This window comes from Hyaena hyaena, unplaced genomic scaffold (genome assembly GCF_003009895.1).
Source record: "Hyaena hyaena isolate Hyena2069 unplaced genomic scaffold, ASM300989v1 scaffold_1073, whole genome shotgun sequence".
Taxonomy (NCBI): domain Eukaryota; kingdom Metazoa; phylum Chordata; class Mammalia; order Carnivora; family Hyaenidae; genus Hyaena; species Hyaena hyaena.
The window spans coordinates 461,562-488,859 of record NW_024081709.1 but is presented as its reverse complement, the minus strand read 5'-3'; the positions used below and the strand labels follow the sequence as shown (position 1 = coordinate 488,859).

General features: G+C 37.1%; 1 protein-coding gene across 1 annotated transcript in view; it reads left to right on the top strand.

The window, feature by feature from the left end:
• The first annotated feature begins 5,447 nt into the window (after positions 1-5,447).
• The window catches only part of UCHL3 (ubiquitin C-terminal hydrolase L3), a 42,144-nt gene continuing 20,293 nt past the window's right edge, over positions 5,448-27,298 (top strand). Inside the window, exons 1-6 of the mRNA XM_039222188.1 lie at positions 5,448-5,562; positions 5,680-5,691; positions 13,815-13,943; positions 17,014-17,170; positions 17,575-17,660; positions 19,686-19,733. Of these exons, the coding sequence (XP_039078119.1) occupies positions 5,521-5,562; positions 5,680-5,691; positions 13,815-13,943; positions 17,014-17,170; positions 17,575-17,660; positions 19,686-19,733 (474 nt within the window). The 5' untranslated portion in view covers positions 5,448-5,520. The remainder of the gene's footprint in view (positions 5,563-5,679; positions 5,692-13,814; positions 13,944-17,013; positions 17,171-17,574; positions 17,661-19,685; positions 19,734-27,298) is intronic.

The following is a 27,298-nucleotide window of genomic DNA, read 5'->3' as shown; positions in this document are numbered from 1 at the left end:
GGAAGACAACTAGATGTATTCCTATTCAGATCAATAGTATAAGACAGTGAGTAGTCACAGTGGTATACCACGAATGAGTTACAGGTATATAGAGAAATTGATCCCCAGAGTTCTAGGGAAAAACTGGGTGGGCCTGAGCCTGGAAGATTTCCTGAGCTGGTTAACACTGTGATGACAAGGTTATTTGATTGTCAGGTGTTATACAAATGCTGCATTTCATCCATTGTTAGATTCGTATTTTTTCACATGTAACATCGCAGCAATCACGATGCACATTGCATCAAATGGCTTCTTATAGGGACAGGTAGCCAGGCACCAGTTGTGACTCAGTTGTTTTTGCAAGTGCATGCATGAACTTGGTCATTGCTGATCAGCACTTCTATTGAGTTATGGTTATTGTTGGCTGTATAGTTGCTATGTTTAACTGTCATTTAAAATGTCTTTAAAAAGATTATTCTCTGATTTGGCACAACAAAAAGCTACTAGGTATGGAAATAGAACAATGGGTGTAAACTTGTATCAGTAAGGCAAATATGGTTCCTTGGAGTAATGACCAAAAATCCATATTTTCTTAGAAAACAACCCAATAGTTTACAGTTCCTAAAAAAAAAAAAGGTAGATAGCCCTGAGTAGATAAAACAAAATGTAGCTTATTCTAGTTTAAGGTTGGATAAATCACCAAATCCCTCAGAATATAAGAATGAAACCTTATAAGGATGAGAGAAGAGGTTTTGAGTCACAAGTACTTTTGTTAAGACATTGAACATCCCTTTGTCAGAAACACCCTGCTGTTTTTGAATAGAAGTTATTGAATTTTCATCAGTGGCTGAGAAAATGAATCCATGAGTCTAGTCTAGTAGGAAATGGTGACAAACCTTGATATTCTTTGACAACCATTGAAATCAATCTGTCAGTATTAAAGTGAATAAAAGTGCATGGATTATATGATATCGCTTATCTGTATCACATGGAGGGAAAGATTGGGAAGCGCTGGAATACATAATAGATACTACAGGAGCTTTAAGAAAGAATTTTAGGATGGATCGAGGATGAAAAGATGTGAAGTTATAGCTAAAAACAACTTGAAAAATGTCAAAACTCATTCATGATCAATGAAAATAAAATGAGATATCCTGCAATGCATTAAGTTCTGGGATTTTTCTCTCTTTTAGGCTCCTCTCTCATGCTCCTCACCTCCTTTTTTCTTTTTATTCCCCTTCTCCTCATCCTCTCTCTTATTCTCCCCTTCCTTCTCCAGCCCTCCACACACTCTTCTCCCTGGAAGAGACGTGTAGAAATGATCTGCTGCTGCTTGTCTTCCTACTGACTCGGACATCCCTGGGTCTCAGTCTCCAGCCTAAGTGGTTCATCAATGGTGTGAAATTTTTCTGAATGGACAGTTCAGAGGAATTCTGGCACCTGCTATTGCAACGATACTTTGGTATCGTTTGTAGCCTCCTCCTCCCATCCCCAGCCTATCTTCTGAGCACCCTTCTCTAACTTGTCAGTGTGTTCACTTCTCTGGTCTCTTTCCTGCTTTGAAAAGAATTCCTAGATCTAGCTGCAGGAAATCTAGATTGAAGTCACATTCTGCCACCTGTGAAACAACTTAAACTCTCCAAGTCGTAGCTACTGTGTTTGTAACATGGTGACATCTCTCTCTCTCTCTCACCTGCTTGTTGGACTGTAGTGAGGATCAAACAAATGTATAAGAAATGTCAAAGTTTTTCTTGAAGAGTAAAGGCTGAATCAAGTCTGAATATATATTATTGTTTCACTGTGATAATAACATCTCGCTTAGTTAACATAGTTGAACAGGTCACTAACAAAGTTGTGTTAACATACACATTTTAAAAATTTCTAGCGGTAAAACTACACATCTTTATTTGGCTATTAGAATTTGGGGCAAATGTATCAATTACCTAGCTATTCCTTTTAATTTGATGATTTAACATTTTGGCAGGTATAGTAATTAATTGCTGCTAATTAATTTGTAAAAACAAACTGACTACCCCCCCCACACACACAAATTCCCAATGTCATGCTACAAGCAAATATTTATTTAGCTTACGTTTCTCAAGGGTTAGCAGTGGGTTGGCCAGTCTAGGCTGGGCTCAGCCGAGGTGGTGCTCAAGGTGTCTTTTGCTGTGTTTCCGGCACCAGCAGGCTAGGCCCAGCACATTCTTCTCAAGGCAATGGCAGAAGTGCAAGCCAGAGCTCGTTAAGGCCTGGCTTGGAACAGACACACCATTATGCTTGCCCTACTTTATTGACCAAACAAGTCACGTGGCTGAACTAAGTGTCAAGGAATGGAGAAATAACACAGCTGATTCTCGTTATTTGCGGTGGTTATGGTCTATAAAGTCACCATGAATAAGGCTTTAGTAAATATAGAACCAGTGCAAGTACTGGTACTTCCCAGGGGAAGTACAGGTTAGGTTCCTGTGAGCCTCTGATAACATTTTCATCAACAGATCAATATGTAACCTTGTTTCATGTGTTTCTGTTTAAAGTCACCTCACTTAATACATATTGTTGAATTATTAGCATCAAACTCCTGGCCAACAGCACCATAACTCATGCCTGAAGGAACAAATCTAACACATGTATTTTCTGTGTAAGGCACATCACAGCCCTCTTGTGTTTGGGAACACCAGACCGAACATCTGCACAATGCTTGGGGCCTTATATACACTGAAATCATCAATAAAAAGTGCAAAAATGCCAAGAAAAAAAAAAGGCACTAAATAGACTGCAAAAAAGACACTTGTTTCTCAGATAAGACCTGAAACAAGAAGGCAGAATATTGCCTATTCAACCTCAGCTGGGAACTCAAGTTTTTTGCCACTGCACATGTCTGCAAACAACTGTGGGAGTGACATGAGTATTAATTTGGGGCATACAGGTAGTGTTAGCAGGTAGGCAGATTCAAAGTGCAGAATCCATGAATAATGGGGATCAACACTACTTTGTCCCTTCGTGGAAAAATTTTAAAGGAGATGGATGGATGGAGAGTTAAAAAACTGGGGCCTATAATACATAATCTTGAGATCCATCTCAGATATATTGAATCAAATCTGCATTTCAGATTCTCCAGATGTTTGTATGCACATTCAAGTTTGGAAAGTACTTCCCTTTAATATGATGATAGGGTACATTCATGCCAGAGAGTAGAATTTAAACCCTACAAAGATTAGGGGCCTAGTGCAGCATTTTAATGAGTCTAAACGTTTGGAGCATACAGGGACAACCTCTTTAAGGAGCAGAATAACTTCATCTTGCAACTCCTCTAATGGAAAAGGGGCAGAGTAATTGGGGCTCTTTGGCTTTTTGAGAACAGCATATGCCACACTGGAAATTTACAGCTGCAACACATTTATTGGGTAACATGGATGGGTGTCAGCTTGAGTGGGTCCCTGAACAAAAATGTGCTCTGCAGCAAGTCACTGTGAAAGGCAAGTGGCCTTGCTGTTTGGCCCTATGTCTCAGCAGATCCAGTGGTACTAGAGATGATCATGGTGAGTGAGGAAGGGTGCTATGTGGAGTCTTAGGGAACCCTAACAGGAGAATCACAGGGTAGAAGCTAAGGGCTCTGGAGCAAGGCCATTCACTGACAGCAGGCCATTTGAAAAGCAGCCCCTGGCATGTCCCTGAAAGCCTGGCCATAAAACTCAAGTATGATGCAACTATAGCTGCTGATCACAAGCTGCCCATTTCAGAGTTACCAACTCACTCTGGGGGGGTTATAACAGCAATCTATCAGATAGATAAGAAGAAAGAGGAGTCACAGGATTGGAAACTCCTTGGAGGTCAAACAGTAGTGGCCAGAAGAACATGAGAGGGAAAGTGGAAGTTCTTCGAGAAAGGCAAACTCAACATAATAAAATTCTCTTTTTTTTTTTTTTTTCACTCATAAAAGCTCCTTTCCCTGAATGCCCACTACTGGGGGCAGAGTGGTAATATGCCCTCTACCCCAGGTCAGATCACTGGAGTTATCATTGACAATTTCGGTTCACCAAAGGGATATCCTCTCAAAACAGTTTCTCTTTAATCTGTGCCTTCCTCTCCATTCTCCATAGTTTATTGCCTTAAATTCTCTCATCATTTCATTCTTGCAAATATCCTACATTATTAATGTATTAAGTTTCTGCATATCTGATGATTCTCCTCATTCCTCAGGTATTTATCAAGTCTCTATGTATCAGGCACTGGGTTAGGCTTTGGGAAACCAATGTAAAGAATTTAAAAAGACACTCCTGCAAGACTTATGGGATTTACAGTCTGGTGGAGGAGAAATAGGAAAATCCTGCTTAAAATCCTCGAGTGGTTCCCTGCTGTTTTCAGAGTGAGGCCCAGATGTCTTGATGAGACTGTCCCTTCTCACCCCTCCAGCATCACTTCCAACCAAAGCCCTTCAATCTTGCAGGCTCTGCAGCCACGATGCACACTTCCCTTCTTCAGAGAATAACCAGATATGCAGAAACCTAATTTGTTAATAATGTAGGATATTGCAAGAGTGAAATGTTGAGAGAATTAAGGCAGTAACCTTAAGATGGAGATGGAGAGGGAGGCACAGGTTAAACAGAAACCGTTTTTAAGACGATATCCCTTTGGAGAGCCAAAATTGTTAATGATAACTCCAGAGACTCGACCTGGGGTAGCGGGCATATTACGTTTCAAGGGTTCTCTGTATACCTTCTGCAGGGAACCTCCGTACATACCCTCCCCACTTTGGCTGAGTATCTCTGCAGTTCTACATCTCATGCTACCATTATAACATATGTATCATACTTCGTTGCGATTTTTCATTTTTCTGTCCACCTCTACTACCCTATGGTGAGTGCAGCGTCTAATTCATAACAGGTGCTTGACATTTTTTTCACACATAATTGAATAGGTATAGAGAGAGCAACCCCTCCCCCACACTGACACACACACTCTCTCTCTCTCTCTCTCTCTGCAATAGCAGATAAGGCCTCTGCATATCACCTCTGCACCGTGGCAAAGGAGCTTTTGGGACTTGACCCCTGGGCATCCACTGGCCTTCGGGCCTCTTGACACACGGCAATCCCGTCGCTCGCTCTCAGAATAGGACTCAGTGGGGCGCCCCCTAGCGCCTCCAGCTGAAGCTGCAGGAACGGAGGGCGCCTGCAAGCATGAGGTCCCAGACCCGCGCAAGGCGCAGGCGTAGCACGCGAGCGCTAGGCTCTGATAGGAACAGTCCAAGTGAGAGGGGAGCTAGTTATGGGTTCAGATACTTTTTCCTTCCGCAATAGGGAGGCGGCTTCTCTTCTTCTCTTCTCCGGCTGTATCCTAACTTAAAATGTAATGTTTGAGTGTGGCTCTGCAGGGAACGAGAAAGGCACTAGAGTGTTGCCAAGCTCTTTTTCGTTCTCCAGCACCCCTCCCTGGGGAGGAGGCGGGTTGGACGGTCCCAGGTCAGAGCGCGCGGGGGCGGAAGCTGCGGCGGCGGCGGCGGCGGCGGCTGTCAGAGCCGGAGAGGGGCCGGGCGGAGTGGCCATGGAGGGTCAGCGCTGGCTGCCGCTGGAGGCCAATCCCGAGGTGTGCGCGGCTTGGGTCTCGGCCTGAGGCCGCGGGCATGGGCGGAGGGAAGCGGGATCCCGCGGCTGGTCCAGAGCAGTTCGTTTCTATAAATTGTGTTGTCTGTTTCGTTTTCAGGTCACCAACCAGGTGAGTGAGGTGTCGTCGCTTGGGACCCCGGAGCCTTCCCTGCCTGCCTGCATCTCTGCTCTTCCTAGGAATCTGGAATTAGATTCAGTGAGGGCCCCTCTTGCTCTGCTTCAGACGGGTGTGCCCCGTTTCCTGCCGTATCCCTCCCACCTGGTTCCTGGAGATGCTCCCAGCTGTCTGAGCCCTTCCTCTGGTGCCATTCCCCTGTCATCCTGGGGTCTCAGCGTCTGGAGCTTGTAGTAATTGACCCTGTATTCCCATTCCTCTTCCCTCTTCGTTTTGCCTCCTGCTAGTGCCGATTCCATAGTTTCCCAACTCCTGTACCTTCTGGGTGACTAATTTGTCTACACTACCTGACTCCAAGCTTTGAAAACTCGCCCACCCAGTCCTTGTAATTTCATACACCGCCTGCACTATGAAATCATCTTCCAATCATCTTCTCTTGCTCCATCAAGTCACTTCTCTTCCCCGCCACACCCCCTTTCTCTTCCAGCCCCTTAAAACTGGAACTCTGTTGCCTTAATACCATAGAAAGCTCAGTAGAGTAGTTCACACGCCGTTCTTTGCCCACCTACAAACGCTTAAAGTTCGTCTGGGGGTTTAAGGTTCAAGTTTGGGGAGGAAAAAGGGAACATCTCCCAGCCACTCTATTAGAAGAACAATAAGGGCTACCAGGTATAAACTTTTTATTTGCTCAGGTGTATTTTATCTTAATCTGTTTTAAATTCTAATCAGCTCCTTTACTTTTTACGGCCCTCTTAGCTTGTCATCTGATAGACATCTCCACCCCCCACCCCGCCGTGGGTAACCTTTGTCCATCATCAAGGAATAATGATTTATCACGTACTTAATTGATTTTTGTTTTTCAAAGCTTGTAGAAAAGTCTTTACTTACAGAAAGTAAATAGAAACAGTTTATTTTAATGTTGGCAGTAAATCTTTCATCTTATGCAGTTTATTTTATGTTTTTGAAATGACTCCGGAAAGCTTTTCTCTTTAGTAATCTAGAAATGTCCAGAGCTTAAAACTCAGCATATATCTTTTATATTAATATTCTTAAATGTCATTCCCTATGTATGTTAATTTTCTTTTGTTTCTCACTTTGAAATTTGCTATTCATTTTTTCCTTAAAACAGTTTCACCCTGGGGCGCCTGGGTGGCTTAGTTGGTTAAGCGTCCGACTTTCGCTTAGGTCATGATCTCGTGGTTCGTGGGTTCGAGCCCCGCGTCGGGCTCTGTGCTGACTGCCAGCTCGGAGCCTGGAGCCTGTTTCAGTCTGTGACTCCCTCTCTCTCTGACCCTCCCCTGCTCACGCTGTCTCTCTCTCTCTCTCTCCTAGAAATAAATAAAACATTAAAAAAAAATTAAAAAAAAAACAGTTTCACCCTTTGTAAAGAAAGAAGAATCTTTAGGCCAAAGAAATTAGTATTTGCAACTTATGATTTAGTCCATAGGAAAGAGTTAATCCAATACTATTTTTAGACCTCTTATGAAAAATCAATTTACCATATATACGGGCTTTGTTCTTTTCTGTTGATCTATGTGTCTCTTCTTTTCCAATACCACACTGTTTTGATTACTGTAGTTTTGTAGTAAATCTTGAAATCAAATAGTATGAATCCTCCCACTTTGTTCATTTTTGAAATTGTTGTATTTTAGTTACTTTGCCACACCATATAAATTTTAGAATCGACTTGCAGAGTTTTACAAAAAAAATAATGATTTTGATGGTGAATGTGTCCAAATATATAGATTTAGTTTGGGGAAAATTAACATCTTAACAATATTGAGTCTTGTATTCCATGAAGATGGTATACCTCATCATTTGCTTGGGTCTTCTTTGATTTCACTCAGCAGTGTTCTGTAGTTTCAGCATCTACGTCTTGCATGTATTTTGTTAGATTTATACGTAAATATTTAATGGTTTTTGGTACTATTGTAAATGATACCGTTTTAAAATTTCAATGTCTAATTGTCCATTGCTATGTGTGGAAATATAGTCAATTATTATATGATGACTTGTATCCTACTACCTTGCTTAATACACTTATTCTGGTAGCTTTTTTGTAGATGTTTTGAGATTTTTCTATAGAGACTATCATTCTGTGTGAATAGGATGTTTTTTTACTTCTTCCATATCAATCTTTGTGCTTTTTATTTCTTTTTCTTTTTGTATTTGTTGGGACCTTCAATACAAATTTTCCACTTGGGTAGAAAACATTTGATCTTTCATCATTAGATATGTTAATTCTAGGGCTTAAGTAAATACCTTTTATCAGATAAAGAAGTTTCCTTTTTTCCCTAGTTTACTGAGAGTTTTTATCATGAATCTGTGTTTAATTTTCCTTTTTTTAAAAAAAAATTTTTAACGTTTTTATTTATTATTGAGAGACAAAGAGAGACAGAGCATGAGTATGGGAGGGGCAGAGAAAGGGGGAGACACAGAATCTGAAGCAGGCTCCAGGCTCCGAGCTGTCAGCACAGAGCCCAACATGGGGCTCAAACTCAGAAACCGCGAGATCATGACCTAAGCCAAAGTCAGACGTTTAACAGACTGAGCCACCCAGATGCCCCTCTGTGTTTAATTTTCTTAAGTGGCTTTTTTGCATCCCTTGAGATGATTATTTAAGGAAGAAATAATACCAATTGTACATAAACATAAGAGGAGAGACACGTACCAATTTATTTTATAGCCAGCATTTCCAGACAAGCCATAATAAGAGTAACTGCAGACCAGTATCCTTCATGGGATCTAAAAATTTCAGCAAAATATTAACAAAGAGAGTGTAGCAATGTGTAAAAAGAATACTATTTCATGACCAAGAGCAGTTTATCCGGGTATTGCAAAGCTAGTTCACCATTCAAAAGGCAATCAGTGTAATTAGCCATATCAAGAGACAAAACTATTTTTGATGATATTATTGGTTAATGAGATATAAACTTTTTTAACTGGAAACTTACATATTGTGATCCAGCTGCTATTGGACCTTGTTCCTAGGTAATCTTAATAAACTACAAAACACATTCCCTTTACAAAGACACACACACACACACACACACACACAATTTACTTGTTCACATTGATTAAATGATATTTGTGGAGCACCTTTATAATGCCAGGTATCTGAGAAGGAGCTGGTTATTCGTTGGTGATTAAAGTATTCATGGTTTTCTGCTTTTCAGTGGCAAGACAGACAATAAACAAGTAAGCAAACAATTAGCAATTGTTTTAAGTGTAATGAAAAAATTAATAGGGCACTGTGATTGAAACCATCAGGAGAAACATAATAGGTTGGATGGTGACAGGAGGCCATTCTGAGGTGACATAAACAGGGAAAAATATTTAGTATATGATTGGACACTATTTCTGGCTTGCTTTGGCAGGGGTCAGTTTGTTTTAAATTTATGAAAGAAGTAATGTGATTTTAAGGGAGAATGACCAAATACTTAAAAAGATGTTGGTTTTAACCAAAATTTTTGTGGTGGTTTTTTATTCTCTATGTATTAGTGACAAAAGTGAGACTAGAAAATGAATAGAAATTTGATAACTGGCTTAGAATTTGGAGAATTAATACATGTAGCTGCAGATCAACCTGAACAATATCCATCCCCACACTATTTCCTCAATTTAATAGAATCTTAGGTATTTTACTTGTTACAGTGGGTAGTTGCATATGTTATTATTATACTCTTAGCTTTATGTTCTAATGTTTTATGTTCTAATGATGCCTAGTTTGTAGGAAAATGGTCGACACATATCTACTACATGGAGATCATTTTTAACTGTTAGACATTAACTAGTAACCATGTATCCCAATAGATGTGTTAAGCAGTGAATTTTCTTGTTGATTAGTATGCTGCCAATCCTTTCTAAGGATATTTTATCATGTTACAGGTAGGACTTACCTGGAATAAAATCAGTTAGGTGATAGAACAGATTTTTCTCATTTAACTACAAGTCATTCTCCTACTTCTAGCAATTATTACTACTATATATTTATTGGTAGTAATATCAAGTACTACATAAGTATACTTTCTGTTACGATCTAAATCATTAGCAAATTACTAATAAGGTAGAGTCTGTTGCTGCCCTGAGCAGGCCATTAAAGACCAGAGAAAGTGGCTTAAAACAGATTTGAAAGAACAGTGAATGTTATGTTTCTGTTTTCTTAAGTTTATAAAATCAGAGTTTTTGTTATTTGTCACCTACAGAAGGAGGAGGAATTCATTACAAGTTAGGGGCAGAGGGTAACAGTTTTTCAGATAGAGAAGTCTCTTTGGTGTACAAAGAGCTAGAGGAAAGAGGTGGTTATAGACCGTGTGTTCATTGTGGCTAACGTTAGAGAACAAGGTGCAAAAGAAGATATTCGGACAGTGAAAGAAAAGTAAATAGGGATGAGAGCAGCCTGGAGTTTTTCATGTGGGTCCTGGCAGCGTGAGCTTGAAAAATCATGTCATCTCCCATCTCCGTTTTCTCATTGGTAAAGCGATCTAATAAAAGCTACCTTGCCCGTTGCAGTAAAGGTGAAGTATATTAAAGTTTCTAGCATGTTTTCTGATACATGATACTTCTTTTTTTTTAATGTTTTTTTTTTTAATTTCTTTTTTTTTTTTTATTTTTTTCTAGCTGAGAGAGAGAGAGAGAGACAACGTGAGCAGGGGAGGGTCAGAGAAAGAGGGAGACAGAATCTGAAGCAGGCTCCAGGCTCTGAGCTAGCTGTCAGCACAGAGCCGGACATGGGGCTTGAACCCACGAACCATGAGATCCTGACCTGAGCCGAAGTCGGACGCTTAACTGACTGAACCCAGGTGCCCCCAATACATGATACTTCTTAAAAATATTTCCAAGTAATTTTCAATGGTGTTTATTTGGTGGAAAAGTTTATTATTGGACCGTAGACTAAAAAAAATTTTTCAGTGTTGCCTAAGATCTTTTATGCGCACATATCCTAGATTACTCATTTTTCTTGATTGGCCAAAATTGTAGTGGCATTGTGACAATGTAGTGGGCTACTTAGTCAGAATTTTGTTATTTTATTACCCAGTGTTTAGATAAGCCAGAAGATAGGTATTGGTCGTAAGTCCTTTTATTCCGCTGGATGCAAACTGCATGCTTCTAATTGTGTAGAGATGGCTTCGGAAATGCATATATAGAATACTCTGTAATCTAGAGAAGTTTTTTTGGAGTAGTTTTAAGATAGTTACTTTGAGTTTTCTCCCAGTTTTGTAAATTTAACTAAAACACATATGTGTATCAATTCTATATAGATTTTTATAACTTACAGACTACATATAACAGTTGTAAAAATAACACATTTTTTTAAAACTGGAATATAAAAAGTTGAGTTCACATCACTCAACCTAACTGCAGTCAATATTTATTTATTTATTTATTTATTTTTAAGCAGTCAATATTTTAGAGAATTTCCTTCCAATCTTTCTCTATTTACATAGGATAATTTTAAATACAGATGTGTTTATTTAATTATCAAAGTAGGACAGCCCATGGCTTAAAAAAAAAAGTGAGAGGTAAAAGTTGAAGACCCTCTTCCCCACCCTTTCTTCACTTCCCAGAGGTAGTTACCATTAATAGCTGCTTTTGTTCTTTTTATTCATATGACGACTTCCTGTGTGAGTCTTACAGCAATATGGAGTCAGAGGATACATCACAGGTACTTGATAGATATTGAACTTTTTATATCAATCTCGTTTGAGATTAGCAATATGAGTAAAAATTTAAGTGTGATTCCAGTTCACATTTAGCCATTTTTATGTTAATGTAGTCATTCATTCCTCAGTTTGTTACTAATCAGTCTCTCTCCAGTGGCTGCCTTGGATCTTAGTACTTTTCATCCTTAATAGCTTTGGCTGACATGGAGTAAGATTGTCACTAAAATGTTTCACCGTTACTTGCAGTCGGCAGCACAGATGTGAAATTCCTCTGTTATGTGTACCATCTTGTTATATACTTTTATGACAATATGACTTTGGGGTATATAAAATTAACAAATGAATTTTAATCCTCTTATCAGGATTTATGAAATTTTTCCCTTTAGAGCTTTCTATCCCAGGCAGATAGTATTCTCCCATCCAAGTACTGACTAGGCCCGACCCTGCTTAGCTTCCAAGTTCAGAGGAGATCAGGGCACGTTCATGGTGGTTATGGCTGTAGAGTGGGCAGGCAGTGTTCTGTATTGATTAAATGAATGCCTGGTTTTCAATTAGGAGCCAAATATGTCTTTCCTCCCTGTGTAACATGATACAAATAAAAATGAATATATATAAAAATTTTTTAAAAATATTTCTATTTTGAGAGAGAGAGTACACTAGCAGGGCAGGGGCAGAGAGAGGGGGCAGAGAATCTGAGAATCTGAAGAGCGCTGGAGCTGAAAGCAGCAAACACGATGTGGGGCCTGAACTCATGAACCGTAAGATCATGACCTGGGAAGAAATCAGACATTCAACTGACTGAGCCACCCAGGTGCCCCCAAAATGAATATATTTTAGATATTCATGATACATATAGCTTAATGGACACTCATAAACATACAGATGGTAAGATTATCTGTTAAAATTAGGGATATAATCTTCAGTTCAACAAATAAAACTTGAGTGTCTTTGGTTTAGTCAGGTATAGTGTTAGGTGATGGGATTAAAAAGATGATTAAGACACAGTTCCTTCCCTTGACTTTGTGGTCTATTTTAATTCTTTTTGGTTTCCAGATCAAATTGAATATTGAGAAGGGCATAGACTAAAGATTTTAGAGAAAGTGGAGAATAGAGAAGTAGTTTAGAGTACTTCAGTGAACTTCATATTAAAGTGTGGAATCGTGGGTAGGAATCAGTTGAAGAGTAGGTATGATATAGAAGAGTCCATTGATTTCTGTGACCCCAGACTTTTGGAAAGCATGTTACTTAAAGAACCTAATAGGTATTGAGCACATTCTGCCAAGAGAAGTTTTTTAATTCAACATATCTCTTATTAAACCTATGTAGGACATTATTTTGACCAACCACATTATCATTAGACTTTCTTTGCCAGGCTGAGAAGTAGAGAAATATGGAAAGCAGCCCTTTAATTAGGAAAGACTTTTCTTACAGAACATGACTGTGTGAGATGAATGGCACTGTTCATGGACATGGCATGCTTTCTATTGGTTTTGCGAGATCTCAACTGAAGGTTCAAATACACATGATCATTCTTCAGGGAGAAATACTCAAGGCACCTTAGTTTCAAATTTCAGATAAATTATAATATATTCTTGAAGTAAGGAATAATAATACATTTTTATATGATTTTTTCCCTCTCCTCCTTTTTTTTTTTCTTCTGTCACCTAAACCTTACTTTGTGATGGTATACTTTTGTAAATCATCAGCTTCATTCAGCACAAACATTTATTAAGACTTTATTGGGAAATTGACATTATTCACATTACTTTTTCTTTTTCTGTCTGCAGTAGATTAGGGTCTGACATTTTATTTTCCTGTGAAATCTACAGAGTTTAAAAAAATACTAATCTTTTGTTACAGTCATTTTGCCAGGTATGAGACAGTAAAGTTGAGTGGGTTTCCTTGTGTACTGGAGGTTAGGAAGCCAGGAGTTTACTTCTTATAGCAAGCATTTTCTGGTGTTCATATAATCACTTGGACTCTTTTGGCTTTATGTACTTTTTGCTCATTGATATAATTTGTGATATCTGTTTATCTTTAAACCTCAGGCATCATTTTTGGTAAGTAGGATAAAGTGTTGATCATCTAATATAACTGTTTATTTGAGAGAACTTAAATACATCTTCTTTAAAGTCATGTACTGAAAATGAGTTTAACATATCAACCAAGCTAAATTGTATGTGTTTGGCGAAGTCCTGGCTTATTATGTTCAATCCCAAAGTAATGGATTTTATAAAAAGGAATTTTCCTTAATATAAACTTTCAGTGTTTGTTAATTGATAAAAATAAATTGCTTTCTTTTCCTACTCTATTCATAGAAAACCTGCTTTACTTTTCTTACTGAACATCAGTAATAAGTATACCTTGCATTCCCTTTTATTTATTAGATATGCAATAATACATGTTATTTCCCTGTTAACGTTGAAATGTTTGTTTGTTTTCAACTTTTACCAGTTCCTCAAACAATTAGGTCTGCATCCTAACTGGCAGTTTGTTGATGTATATGGAATGGATCCTGAACTTCTCAGCATGGTACCAAGACCAGTGTGTGCAGTGTTACTTCTCTTCCCTATTACAGAAAAGGTAATTGTTAATTAAGATGAAGTTTCTGATAAATGTAATATTCTCTTTCAATGTTGAATTAAAAACATGCTCTTCTTTAAGAATACATGAATCCCTTCTTGCATAAAATGAGGAGATCTAGGGGTGCCTGGGTGGCTCAGTGGGTTGAGCCTCAGCTTCGGCTCAGGTCATGATTTCACGGTTCCTGAGTTCGAGCCCCACATCAGGCTCTGCTGACAGCTCAGAGGCTGGAGCCTGCTTTGGATTCTGTGTCTCTGTCTACCTCTACCCCTTCTCTGCTCGAGCTCTGTCTCTCTCTCAAAAGTAAATACACATGTAAAGAAATTTTTTTAAAAAACGAGGAAATCTAAAAGGCATCTTAGGGGCACTTGGGTGGCTCAGTCGGTTGAGCATCCAGCTCTTGGTTTTAGCTCAGGTCATGGTCTCAGGATCCTTGGAGTGAGCCCCATATCGGGCTGAGTGTGAAGCCTACTTGGGATTCTCTCTTCCTGTCTCTGCTCCTCCCCTACTTACACTATCTCTCTCTCTAAATAAATAAGATAAAATTAATTAAAATAAGAAGGAATATTTCTTCATATTTGCTGTTAGTAATATAGAAATTAAGAGTTAGAAATATCTTAGTAATTATCCCTTTTTAGACTAAACTACTTTTAATGGTGAGGTTGTAATTATTCTGAAATTTGAGGAGGAATTAGGACACTTAAGCTTACTGTTTTAGTCCAATGTTATTCTCATTTTTTTGGTTTGGTTTTGTTTTTTGATTACTAAAGTAAGCCAATAGATAGCTATCCCAGGACTCAATTGTACGGAATAATAAAATGAAAAGAAAAAATAAATAAATCTTAAAGCCTAGGCTTTCTTAGTTGGTGTGATACAAATGTGAGTTTATGGTCCAAGTTGGAAATTTCCCAAAACATTGAGATATATGACCTACTTTTTTTTTTTGCTTATTAAAGAATAAATTGGATTCGGTCTCCTTCCTTTAGTGGGTCATCAGTTTTTAAAAAAGCATGTTGTCCTTATCAATAAGGACTCTTCATTTAGTGGATAACCAGTACTGAAAAGGTGATTGGACCCATTGCTAGAAAAAAACACAATTCTAAAATATTAAAGTGGAGAATATAATGGCATCTGCCATGTTTGGGTGTCCCTTACAATTTGGTATATTTCCATTTCAGTTCTTAAAGGGACATAATAAAGTCACTCAGTGGATATCTAGTGGCTTTTTAAGGAGATACTAAGTGTTTCTGTGTTCTGATTTAGAAACTGATTATGTAGTTGCAAATGGCTAAAGCGTACTAATACCAAAATAACTGTTAGGGATACTTTGTTATTCTTTAAATACACTCAATTATGGTGTTTTAAATGTGTGTTTAATTGTAGTGTTTGCTAACCAATGAGTTGCAAGTGAAGAGGCTATAAATTTATTTCTCTCTAATGTTGTTGTCTCTTGACCATGTGTTTTCACTTTAGTCTGCTGTTAATAACTTTTTCTCCTAGACTTGCTCTGTTTCATTTTAGGATTTTTCTTCTTAAATGTTAAGTCTTGAGAAAAATGTTAAGTCAAAGAAAAACTCTCATTTTTCTTTGCCAGCAAAGAAGAACAGTGTTATTAAACAAAAGCACACTAAACTGTAGGACCATATAAACATTTCAGCATAAGCTTACTGCATTGAATAGTGTACAGTTTTTATCAGTTTAACTTGTATGAATGAATTAATGATGCAGAATTTATTCTGAAAATGTAACTTAAAAATTTGATTTAGAAGCAAATTCATTATTCATTTTTATTTTTTCATTATTCATTATTCATTATTATTTTTTAATGTTTATTTTCGTATTTTTGAGAGAGAGAGAGAGAGAGAAACAGAACATGAGCGAGAGAGGGACAGAGAGGGAGACACAGAATCCAAAGCAGTCTCCAGGCTCTGAGCTATCAGCACAAGGCCTGACACGGGGCTCAAACTCATGAGCCCTGAGATCACAACCTGACCCGAAGTCAGGTGCTTAACCACCTGAGCCCCCCAGGCGCTCCTATAAAAATTATTTTTAAAGCACATATACATTTGTTGTTAAAAGCAGTTCCTGAATTATGGGTTTACTGTAGATGTCATTCGTTTCCTTAATTGCAAGGATCAGCCAACTTTTTTTTGAGGGCCAGATAATGAAGATTTTCAACTTTGTAGGCCTACAGGTCTGTGGTATAACTATTGTACTTTGCTTTTTAGTGTGAAAACAACCACAGACACTACAAAAATAAAACTTTATGAGAACAGGCAGTGGGCCAGATTTGGCCTGTAGATTGTAGTTTGTGGATTTCCTACTCTCTTGGATTCTAAATGTTATAGAACAAAACAATAAAATCATCTTTCTACTCTCTCCCTCCTCCTCGTCACTCATTTTTTATCCTCTTTATTATTTTTTAACCTTTTTTTTAACAAGTGGGAAAATGAGACACAGAGACATTAAGTAACTTGTCAGATAATCACACAGCAAATAGTAATGGATCCAGGATGTAGGCTTGGGAAGTCAGGTTTAGAACCCACACTTCTGACATTTATTATTCCCAGATTGTTTTTAAATCAGGTATTACAGATAATGGTGAATGTTTGTTAAGAATATAATATGCTAATAAATATAGTGTGTTAAATACAGTATGATTTAACAATATGGAAATGTAAAAAAAAGGAGTATTTTATTATAAAAATAAAATAAAAATCCTCCAGTAATCTATGGTCCCAGAGATAGCCTCTGTTAAATTTTTGTATACTCTTTCAGATTTTTCAATGCATATATAAAGTAGATATTTTAAAAACATAAGTGAGAATCATATTAATATATATCTACCTAGAACCACCCAATAATCACAGACAGATTTTTGAGTCAGAATATCTAAATCTATTTTATTCTTTTTTAAGTCTTACATAGAATTCCATTAAGATATGCTATTATGTTAACCAAATGCCCATTAATGGGTATGACAAGTTTCCTAGTTTCATGTTTGAGTACTTTTTGATGTATTGTTTGATGTATTGTTTTCACAAGTAGACTATTGACTTCTTTTTAATAGTATGAAGTATTCAGAACGGAGGAGGAGGAAAAAATAAAATCTCAGGGACAAGACGTTACATCATCAGTATATTTCATGAAGCAAACAATCAGCAATGCCTGTGGAACAATTGGACTGATCCATGCTATTGCCAACAATAAAGACAAGATGCACTTTGGTAAATAATTTTTTATTACAGCTTGTCCGACACGTACGTACGTACGTACGTACACACACACACACACACACACACACACACACACACACTTATTGAGCAGTAGGTGGTGCTATAGTTCTCTCTTTTAAAGTGTCAAATCAAGCATTTTCCTTTCTTCTTTTTTTCCCCCCTAATAGGACTGTATATACTGTTAGAAGAAATATTAATCTTTCCCATTCTTTTCTAGTGTTGATAAACAGAGGTTTAACAACACCTTAAAGCCTATCATTTATCCCAACATCCTTCTAGTCCCAACTTAGCAGTGAAAGGGTTTTTATCTGAAAAAAGAGCATGCTTCTAGTATTTTCATATATCAGCATCTTTGAGGTAACAGACCTCAATTTTATCTTCTTTATTATTCTCAGAATCTGGATCAACCTTGAAAAAATTCCTGGAGGAGTCTGTGTCAATGAGCCCTGAAGAACGAGCCAGATACCTAGAGAACTATGACGTTGGTACCTTCTTTCTGTCTCGATCTCTTGTGGGATTGTACATACTTTTGGGGTGTTTGTCTTGAAACTGTAGTTTTGAGCAATTAGAGATTTTATTGTGTCTGTTAAAAATCTTCTGTATTTCATGTGTCATTACCTGAAATATCCATAAATGTTGATAAATTCCCACTTCTTTTCTACAGCTAGACCTGAATGGGAGAAAAAAAGTTTGATTTACTATCCCTTACCATTCCCTCCCCATAGTAAAGGGATGCCTGCCAATACTCTGTGTGTCTTTCACTGGGAATTTGGAACAAGGGTGAAGACCAATGGAAAAAACAAAGGCTTAAGGCTAGATGTCAGATCCTGTATTAGCTATTTATTCTATCAGCTTAGTAACATTTTTGCATGTGTGAAGACAACAGGCCATGTAATCTGCTTGTACCATTTCATAGAATTGTTTTACAATGGTGTTTAAATTTTACTGGTTTTGAACTCTATTTTTCTTTTGAAGGTCTTTTACCTCTTAGTAACACTACTAGGTAGATTTTAAATTCTTTGGAATTAGGAGCAGTACCGTGTACAGATTATTTGGCTAGAAAAATGCCCTATACAGAGTTTATGCCCAACAGATTCATTGATTTTAATTATGTTGTTTTAGCATTCTTATCTACTTTGACTGTCTTAAATTTTTCTTTAAAAAACCTAAAGATCTCATAAAACATCTTTATTTTACACAGAAGTAAATTAAGAAACATAAAAGTCACCAGTAATCCTACAATAAGAGGTAGCCACCATTATTAATATTTTTTATAGGGAGTATATATGTATATACACAAGCTTTTAAAACAAAAACTTGATCACACTGTAATACTGTTTTATAACTTGCTTTTTTCACTTAACTTATCACAAATGTATTCCATACCAGTAAGTATATATTTGATATCATCATTTAATGGCTGCATAGCTTTCCATTGTACAAATATTTATTTCACCAATAAATTATTGTTGGGAATTTAATACTTTTCCCCTTTATTCCCTATTTAAAGAAATACTACAAGGTATATTATTGTAGCTAAATCTTTAAAAATATCCTTAATTATATGCTTATGTACAGTCATATGTAAATACATAAACTCCCAGAAGAAAAATTGCTGGATCAAACAACTTGCATGTTTTTAAGGCCTTGAAACTTATTGCCAAATTGCAACTCATAAAGGTTGTACTTTTCACCTGAAAATGACTAATTTTGCCCATTTTCTTCATGTTTGCTAATAGTGGGTATTGTAAGGGCATTTTTTTTTTACGTTCAGAAACTAAAATCTCTAGCTTCTGATAAATGCATGCTTTTTGCTCCACATTTTTAAAGTGCTGACTGAAGCTGCATGATTAAGCATAACTACAGCCAGAGCTGCAGAGGAGCATGTAACCTGGAGAAACAGATGAGATCAGCTTTTTCAGTCTCTATCTGTGAGATGCTTACTTTATTCTAGTCCCAGTTGAATAAAGTGTTAAATGTTAGTCCTAACAAATAATTTAAATGACTCCCACGTAACACCTGGAAATTACAAATAATCAGATATTCAGTTTCCTGAGTCTTCAGGGATTTGTGGATTGGAAAGTACATCAAGTCATTTGGTTCCTTAGAAATCAGTCTTATAGGGGCGCTTGGGTGGCTTAGTCGGCTGAGCGTCCGACTTTCGCTTAGGTCATGATCTCGCGGTTTGTGGGTTCGAGCCCCGCATTGGGCTCTGTGCTGACTGCCAGCTCAGAGCCTGGAGCCTGTTTCAGTCTGTGACTCCCTCTCTCTCTGACCCTCCCCTGCTCACACTGTCTCTCTCTCTCTCCTAGAAATAAATAAAAATAAAAAAATAAAAAAAAAAAAGAAATCATTCTTATATACATAACACTCAGCTGTTCCTAAACTTCTTCCAATTTGTTGTTTCTTAACAAAGCTTTAGATGTTAAAATTTAGCCTTGTTGTTTTCTTTTTAAAATTGGATATAGTCCCTTTTTCCTGTTAATTCCCTGTGTTCTCTTTACAGGCTATCCGAGTCACTCATGAGACCAGTGCCCACGAAGGTCAGACTGAGGTATTTCCCATTTTTCAAAACTTTTCTTGCCATGTGTAAGTTTAACCACAGTGTTCTCGTATGGCATGTAGTTATAGAAAATTACTTGGACTTCTCCCCCCTCCCCGCCCCCGAAAGAGGAATCTGCTGTGTAAAAGTCATCGTGAAGTAGCACAAGAACACATATTGATAAACTATTAATAGACCACCTCAGTTTGTCTAATCATTTAGACATTGCTGGTTGTGGGCTGTTTGCTTTCCCTAGTAGAGTCCTCGGACTTGTGCAGGAAAAAACCTGAGGTGTGGTACGAGTAGATGAGGCTGTATGATTTTCGAGACTCCTTATCGTGCCCAGCTCTGGCCAAAAGCTGCATCATTCTCTGTGCTCGGTAAATCTGTTTCAGGGAATATGATGGTTTTTACCGTTTTCACTCCGGTCGCTAGTTCTTCACCGGGCTCACCTCTCCTTTCCTTCCCTCTTGCCTTTTTCCACTCTCTTGTTGTCTTTGTTCCCTCTTTCATTTCCTTCCCTTCCCTCTAAGCCTTGTGCTCCAGGTCTTGTGGAAGGTTGTCAGAAGGTGTTTCAGCCAAGATGAATTAGAGTTCAATTAAAGTTGTTTGTTAAATTTATAGCACATTTAAATGTTAACACCAGAGAATTATAGATTTTCTTCTTTCTTATCCCTGTGGGGCTTGAAACCATATTTTTTCATGTGCAAACATCATATTTTATGGATTAAAAGTACTTGAAAAAACATTTGAAGAAGACCCGATTTAAAAATATTCATCTTAAATATTTTCACTCTCTCCAAAAAAAATTTTTTAAGGAGAAAACAATTTGATACTATGGAATGTGTGACTGCAGTTTTTCATAGATTGAACTGGATAATTGAGTGTTTAAAGCCATCTAGGAAGCCATCTAGGAATTTGAACACTAATTCCTCCTATAATTATATCTTCTTGGTTGCTCTTTGGTTCTGCTTTCAGAGGTGTGGACTATTGCTTTTTGACCAAGTTTGCACAAATACACACACACACACACACACACACACACGCCATCTCTAGGTGGCTGTAACACCAGATTGGAGATTAACTGAAACACTCCCTTTTTATAATTGCTTTGTATGATCCTAAGCATGTTCTTAATCCTCACTATGCTTCACTTTTTAGTTTGTACATTTATAGTGTTAGAATTAGCAATGATGATGATCAACATGAGATTATTATAAAATATGAAGGTAGTTATTTGTAATAGTGCAATTAAATGCTTTAATACATGTTTATTTCAAAAATTTGTCTTTGCGTTACCTTATTTTGCCTTCTTTTTGGTGGCTTTATTCATATTATGGCTTCAATAACTCTTCTTACTTTACTTCATTAATTTTTTTTAATGTTTATTTAGTTTTGAGAGAGAGAGAGAGTACGCACGAGAGAGAGCCTGAGCAAGCAGGGGAGGGACAGAGGGAAAGGGAGATACAGAATCTGAAACAGCCTCCAGCTCCAAGCTGCCAGCACTGAGCCGTGGGGCTTGAACCCACAAACCACAAGATCACGACCTGAGCTGAAGTCAGAGGCTTAACCAACTGAGTCACCCAGGTACCCCGCAGTGTCTCTTTTTAGACGATGTTCACAGCTCTTTCTAGACCTCAATCCACTTCTTCTAATCTTGGATATCTTTTTGATATCACCTGAATGACCCCCAGTATCTTGGAATATATTTGTCCTTGTTTGAGCTTATTATGTTGTATTTTAAACTTTTTCTTTCCTTTATTTTTTCTGTTTCTTGCAAAGGTTTCATCATACATTTTCCCGACTATCACTAATCTAATAGAAATTTGTTTAACTTCTTCCTGGAAGATCAGCTTCTTATGCAGATTCTCAATCCTTAATCTTTATTCTAATGCTCATTCATTTTTACACAGTCTCCTGGATTACCTTTCCCAAAATGTAACTTGAACTATTTTGGGTACTCAGATTTTTCTGAGGTGTTTTAGTGTATAGAAAACAGTGATTTTCAAGGTAAGGCAGAGGTAGAAATTAGGATTTTCTGAGTAGATTTTTCTAAATTTACTCTCAGAGTTAATTGCTTATGCTGATTTTGCATCTCTCATAGTGAATCCTTGCTAGAGTGAGCCCTATTTTTTATGTGTATTATAGCCCTAAAGTGTATCAGGGTAAAAAAAGAAAAAAGTGTCTGAGAACCATTCCCCAGCATATACAATAAATTTCAGCCTCTTTAGCCTTGCTGTATTCAAGCTTTTCCTAACCCTTGTCTTTCTAACTTTTCGACAGACTTTTCTCGTTAAATATTTCTCCCTTGCCATCTCTCACTTTACTCTTGTTAGGCTTTACCTCTTGCAGCTGACTTTTCTAAAAATATTCCTTCTTTTCATCTCTGCTCTTCCCAATTCTCCCCATCCTTCAAGATCTGGCTTAGATACTACCTTCTGCATGAAGCAGTCCATTCCCTCTATGGACTCTTTTATATGACTTCTATTATTTGCATTTAGCTATTTTCATATTCTTTTCCATTTATTTAAACATATATTTTTTCACCTTTTAATAGCTCCGAAATCAGGATGTATTTTTGCAGTTAATGTCACAATTTACTTTGTAGTATCCCAATTAGTCATGTATAAAGTGACACATCTTATAACCACTGGTCCCTTAGATTTGATGAAATGTGGTGTTATGTCTACCTTCCTGTGGCTCTTAGACCTAGGATTGGTGTCTGATTCACTTGGACGTGCTCAGAATATCCAGCGCTATTCCTTGCACATGAGCACAGTACATATTTGTTATTTCACCAGAATTCCTTCAGAACTATCCTTGGTGGTGTAAGAACTTAAAAAAAAAAGTTCTTTTTCCCGTAGTCCCCTAGGTAAATGGGACATACCCATTAGCCATTGTTCTTCAATAGGGCTCTATTAACGTTTTGGGAAGGGTTCAGTTCTTTGTTGTGTGGGGCTGTTTTATGCATTCCAGGGTGGAATATAAATTGCTATAGTCTAGGGGCACCTGGGTGGCTCAGTCGATTAGGTGTCCAGCTCTTGATTTCAGCTCAGGGTGTGGTCTCACAGTCATAGGATGTCCTGCATCAGGCTCTGTGCTGAGCGTAGAGCCTGCTTGGGATTCTCTCTCCTCTCTCTCTTCCCTTCCCCAGTTCCCACTCTCTTCCTCTTTCTCTCAAAAAAAAAAAAAAAAAAATTGGTGTATTCTACTCACTATTTTACTGACTCTCAGTCACTGAGAACAAAACCTAATAGCATACATTTTCAAATCCAGTATGAGCCAGCTTAAAACTTTAGCAGCAGCTACTGTTTTTGTGCTCATCTCATTTCAGGTTCATCTACCGTCTATGGACTGAAGAGTCTTTGACATATTATTATCTCCATTGCTCTCTGTATTCTCACACACTGGTTTTTGTCAGTTCCTGGGAAACACCTAAGTCTTTCTGGCATATATTTGTTTGCTTGGGCTGCTATAACAAAATATCATAGACTGGAGGACTTAACAGAAATTTATTTTCTCACAGTTATGAAGGCTAGAAGTCAATATCATGGTGTCATCAGGGTTGGTTTCTGGTGAGCCTCTCTTCCTGGCTTGTAGAGGGGTGTTTTCTCACTGTGTCCACACATGGCCTTTCCTCTGTGTACATGTGGAGAGAGGGAGTGATCAATCGATCAATACCTTGTATCTCCTCTTCTTCTTATAAGGACACCCATCCTAGCCAAGTAGAACCTTACCATTATTAACCTTAGTTACCTCCTTGAAGACCCTGTCTCCAAATACAGTCACATTGGCAGTTAAGGGTTCAACATTAGAATTTTGGGGGAACACAGTTCAGTCTATAACACCACCTTTGTGCTTTCTAACATTTTGGTGCTTTCTGGATATGTCCCTCCTGTTTGCATAGACCTCTCAGCTGTGAAGTTACTCCTTAAAAGTCATTTTTTTCAGAGGCTTGGCTTTTTTCCATCTCATATACATCCACCTCTGTGAATTTTCTGTCACAAAATTCTGTTTATTTTCTTCCTGGCACTTTTAAATGACTTATAATAAGGTTTTTGCTTGTTTGTTTCTTCTGTTTATTTAGACTATAATTCCCATGAGCTTTGTCCCATTCACCTTGAATCCCCAGGACAGTGCTTGGCATGTGTAGGAATTTATAAGAAATTACATATATAAAGGTAAGGAGCACAGGATGTAGGTTTGTATGTTGACTCCACTACTTAGCAGCTTCAGCAAGATACTTTCCTCATTGTAAAATGAAGATAGCAGCATCTACCTTATGGGATTGTTGTGAAGATTGTTGAGTTAATCATATAAAGTGCTTGGAATAGTCCCTGGTATATAATAGACCTTCAATTATTTTTAGGTGGTAATTTTATTTTATAAGCATTCAAAGAAGTGAAAATGTATGGCAGAGGATGAGGCTATAGTAAGGTGAGGATGAGGCAGAACAGGAAGTAATAAGGTGAAGCCAGACAAGGAGGGGGCCTGGATTTTATAGGCAACAGGAAGCCACCAAGGATGGTGTGTTTAGTTTAGTTCATGGGTCATCTGTGTGGAAGTTGGATATGGAGCCTCAAGCTGTGGGGAGATAGCTGAAATCCTTTGTATTTGGGTAGTAGTTAGAACCTTGAGAATACTATAGAGGGGGAGTGTGGTGGTGGGCCACAATAAATTCCCAGTGCATGTTGGTGTTAAAAGAGTGGTTAGAGGAAGAGGAGCCAGTAATAACAGGATCATAGCAATGGCAGTCATCAGGGACATCTTGTTACTCTGTCAGAACACATCTGTGGGAGTAGAGCAGGCAGGAGCCTTCGTGCATACAGAGATTTAGAGACTAAATGAGAAACAGTCAGTTGAGTCACCCAAATACAGTAGTATTTTTGGAAGATTGGCCTCCTTAATATGCTTCTATAGACCAGTTGTCTGCTTACTCATGTGGTTTTCCCATCCCATCATCCCACCATGATGGTCAGGCAGACTTTGGCTAATCCAGAAATTTGGACAGTAGCCCCACTTCACTTAAGTTTCATTAACCTGTAACTGAACATTATTGCTTTCATTTTTCACTTAAGATAAAAGAACAGTGGGATATGAGGAACTTAAATTATGTGTTGTTAAAATTGTGAATATGTATCAGTGATACAGTAATGGAAGCAATCTGCAAGTCCAATATGAAGAAAAGGAAAAAAAAAAAACAGAAAGGTATTTAATTTACCTTTAAACTCTGCTTTTACTTCACTAATGCTTATCTAAAAAGCAGTCTCTCCCAAAATATCTGAAAAATTTAAAAAAAAAAGGAAAAACAATTTTTAACATTTGTCTTTTGTCCATATTAGTCTAGTAGCCAGTCCAGATAGGAGTAGAGCTCTCCTGATGATTTATTGTTTATTTAACTTTTTACAAAGGAATACATTTATTATACTGTTCAGAACACTCCATTCAAATTGATCATAACCGTGAAAAGTAATAGAAATGACACTGTTGTTTTATTATGGTTTTAAATAAACATGCCAAAATGGAAAGTGTAGCGAAAAGTGCTTTTTGATTTACATATATTTGCTTCCACTCTTTTTTAAAAAATGTATCTTTAAAATAGTTAAGAGCAAAGAATTTTTTGGTAAAATTTTTTGTTTACATTTTATCATGAGCATTTTCTTGTTTCATCAAGACCACTTCATAAAAAATTCTATGTGGCTATCTACTGTCAGGTGCGTGAACCAAAGTTTACTTTCCAGGGTTTTTTTTAACTTTTGATGTTTGTATTATTTTTAGTTTTTCAAGTTAAGACGATAACTTCACTGAATATCTTTATCCAAATATTCATTCTAGGTTCTTTTTTTAATTTTTTAGGTTCTTTTTTTTAAAAATAGTTTTGTATATGCAGAATTACTAAATCAAAGGGATGAATATTTTTAAGGTTCTTTTATATTACATAAAAGAATGTCTTTCTTTCATTTGATCAACCAGGTAACCTGATTGAGAACCTAGAATGCCAGGCACTGGGCTAGGAGATGTATGTACAAAGGTGATTTGTATTTAAGGACCTCTTAGTTTGTATTTAAGGACCTCTGACTTCAGTAGAGATAATCTCATAAATAACCCTTGCCAGTGTCAAATTCTGTTTTTAAATTTACCATGTATGATTGAGGGAAATATGTTTGATTGCTAAAGATAGTATACAGAGATCTTTAGTAAAAGTTTGTAGAATGAATTTAAATCATGATATTGAATTGTAATTTATTTATAATGAAATATGTAATAATCTATTTGGGTTAATGTTTTCCTATAAGTGGGAGTTTATTTGGTAGGTAAGCAATGGATACATTGTGATTTCAGTTGTGTGTTCATATATGTATAGACAGTCAAAGATAAAGTGTATGTGTGTGCGCACGCATGCATGTGTGTGTATCTAGTTGGCGTGGCCCAATCAATGCAGACTGTCAGTGGAGAAAAACAGTGTCAAGTTTCACTTTCATTCATTGTATAGGTATACTTGGCATGGCTTCATTTTGCCCTGTGGTACCATTTTGAGTGGTTTTGATTACCTTAGAACTAGAGTAAATTAAAGTGCCTACATTTATCTCTCTTCTTTAAGGATTTATTTTCTTTCCTGTCTTTGAAAAAAGCTAAACCTATTAGGAAGAAACTTCTTATACAATATACAGCTTAAGTTCCTAATATTCTTGGAAGAATCATATGGGAACATAAATGGAACTCTGATGCAAAGTATGCTTTTTAAGCTGCATAGCCTGCTTTTGTTAGGAAATTTGAAATTGCACTTTCTGATTTTTTTTTTCCATTTACTTTCCATGCCTCATTTTCTTTGTTCCATTCCAGTAAGACATAAGGTAAATCTTTCTTGGGCAACTTCGTTTTATTTCATTCTTAAAATTGAGAAATTCTCTGGAACTCCTAGTTCCTTATACTTTTGCCTCTCTCTCTCTCTCTCTCTCTCTCTCTCTCTCTCTCTCTCATTTTATTGTTGTTGTTCCTTCTGAATATTATTACCCAGAGAAAGGCATGTTTTAAAAGTATATGTAAAGTTGAATGGGGGAGCTGAGTTGGAAGGAGGGAGTACAAATTAGAGTTAGTCACATTTGGGAAAATGTTATTGGAATGGTTCTGTTTGTTCCTGTATTTTCAAGCACTGACATCATGTCCAAGCATGTAATCAGTTCTTTAATGTCACTAAAAAAATGTTGTATAGTTAGGTTAAATTAGTTGTTGAAAGGGTAAGAAATGTAAATACTAATCATCCTGATTATACTCCCCCCCCCTTTCTTAGGTTAACAAGTGCTTTGTCCTAAAATGGATCAAGATATTCTTTTTTTTCTTTCTTCTTCATTGTCTTTTTAATTTTATTTATTGTTTTTTGATAATCTGAGTGTTTTGGAAATAGCAATATTAAACTATTATTTTGAAGGAAAATTCTTAGACTGAATTAATGACTATATTCTTTTAGATCTGACTAAATGTAACCCTTCTGCATAAAAATGTCTTCAATAATAAACATAAAATTAAGATTATGTTTGAAGACGGTGAGGTTTTTCTGTTTGTTTTATTTAAAACCA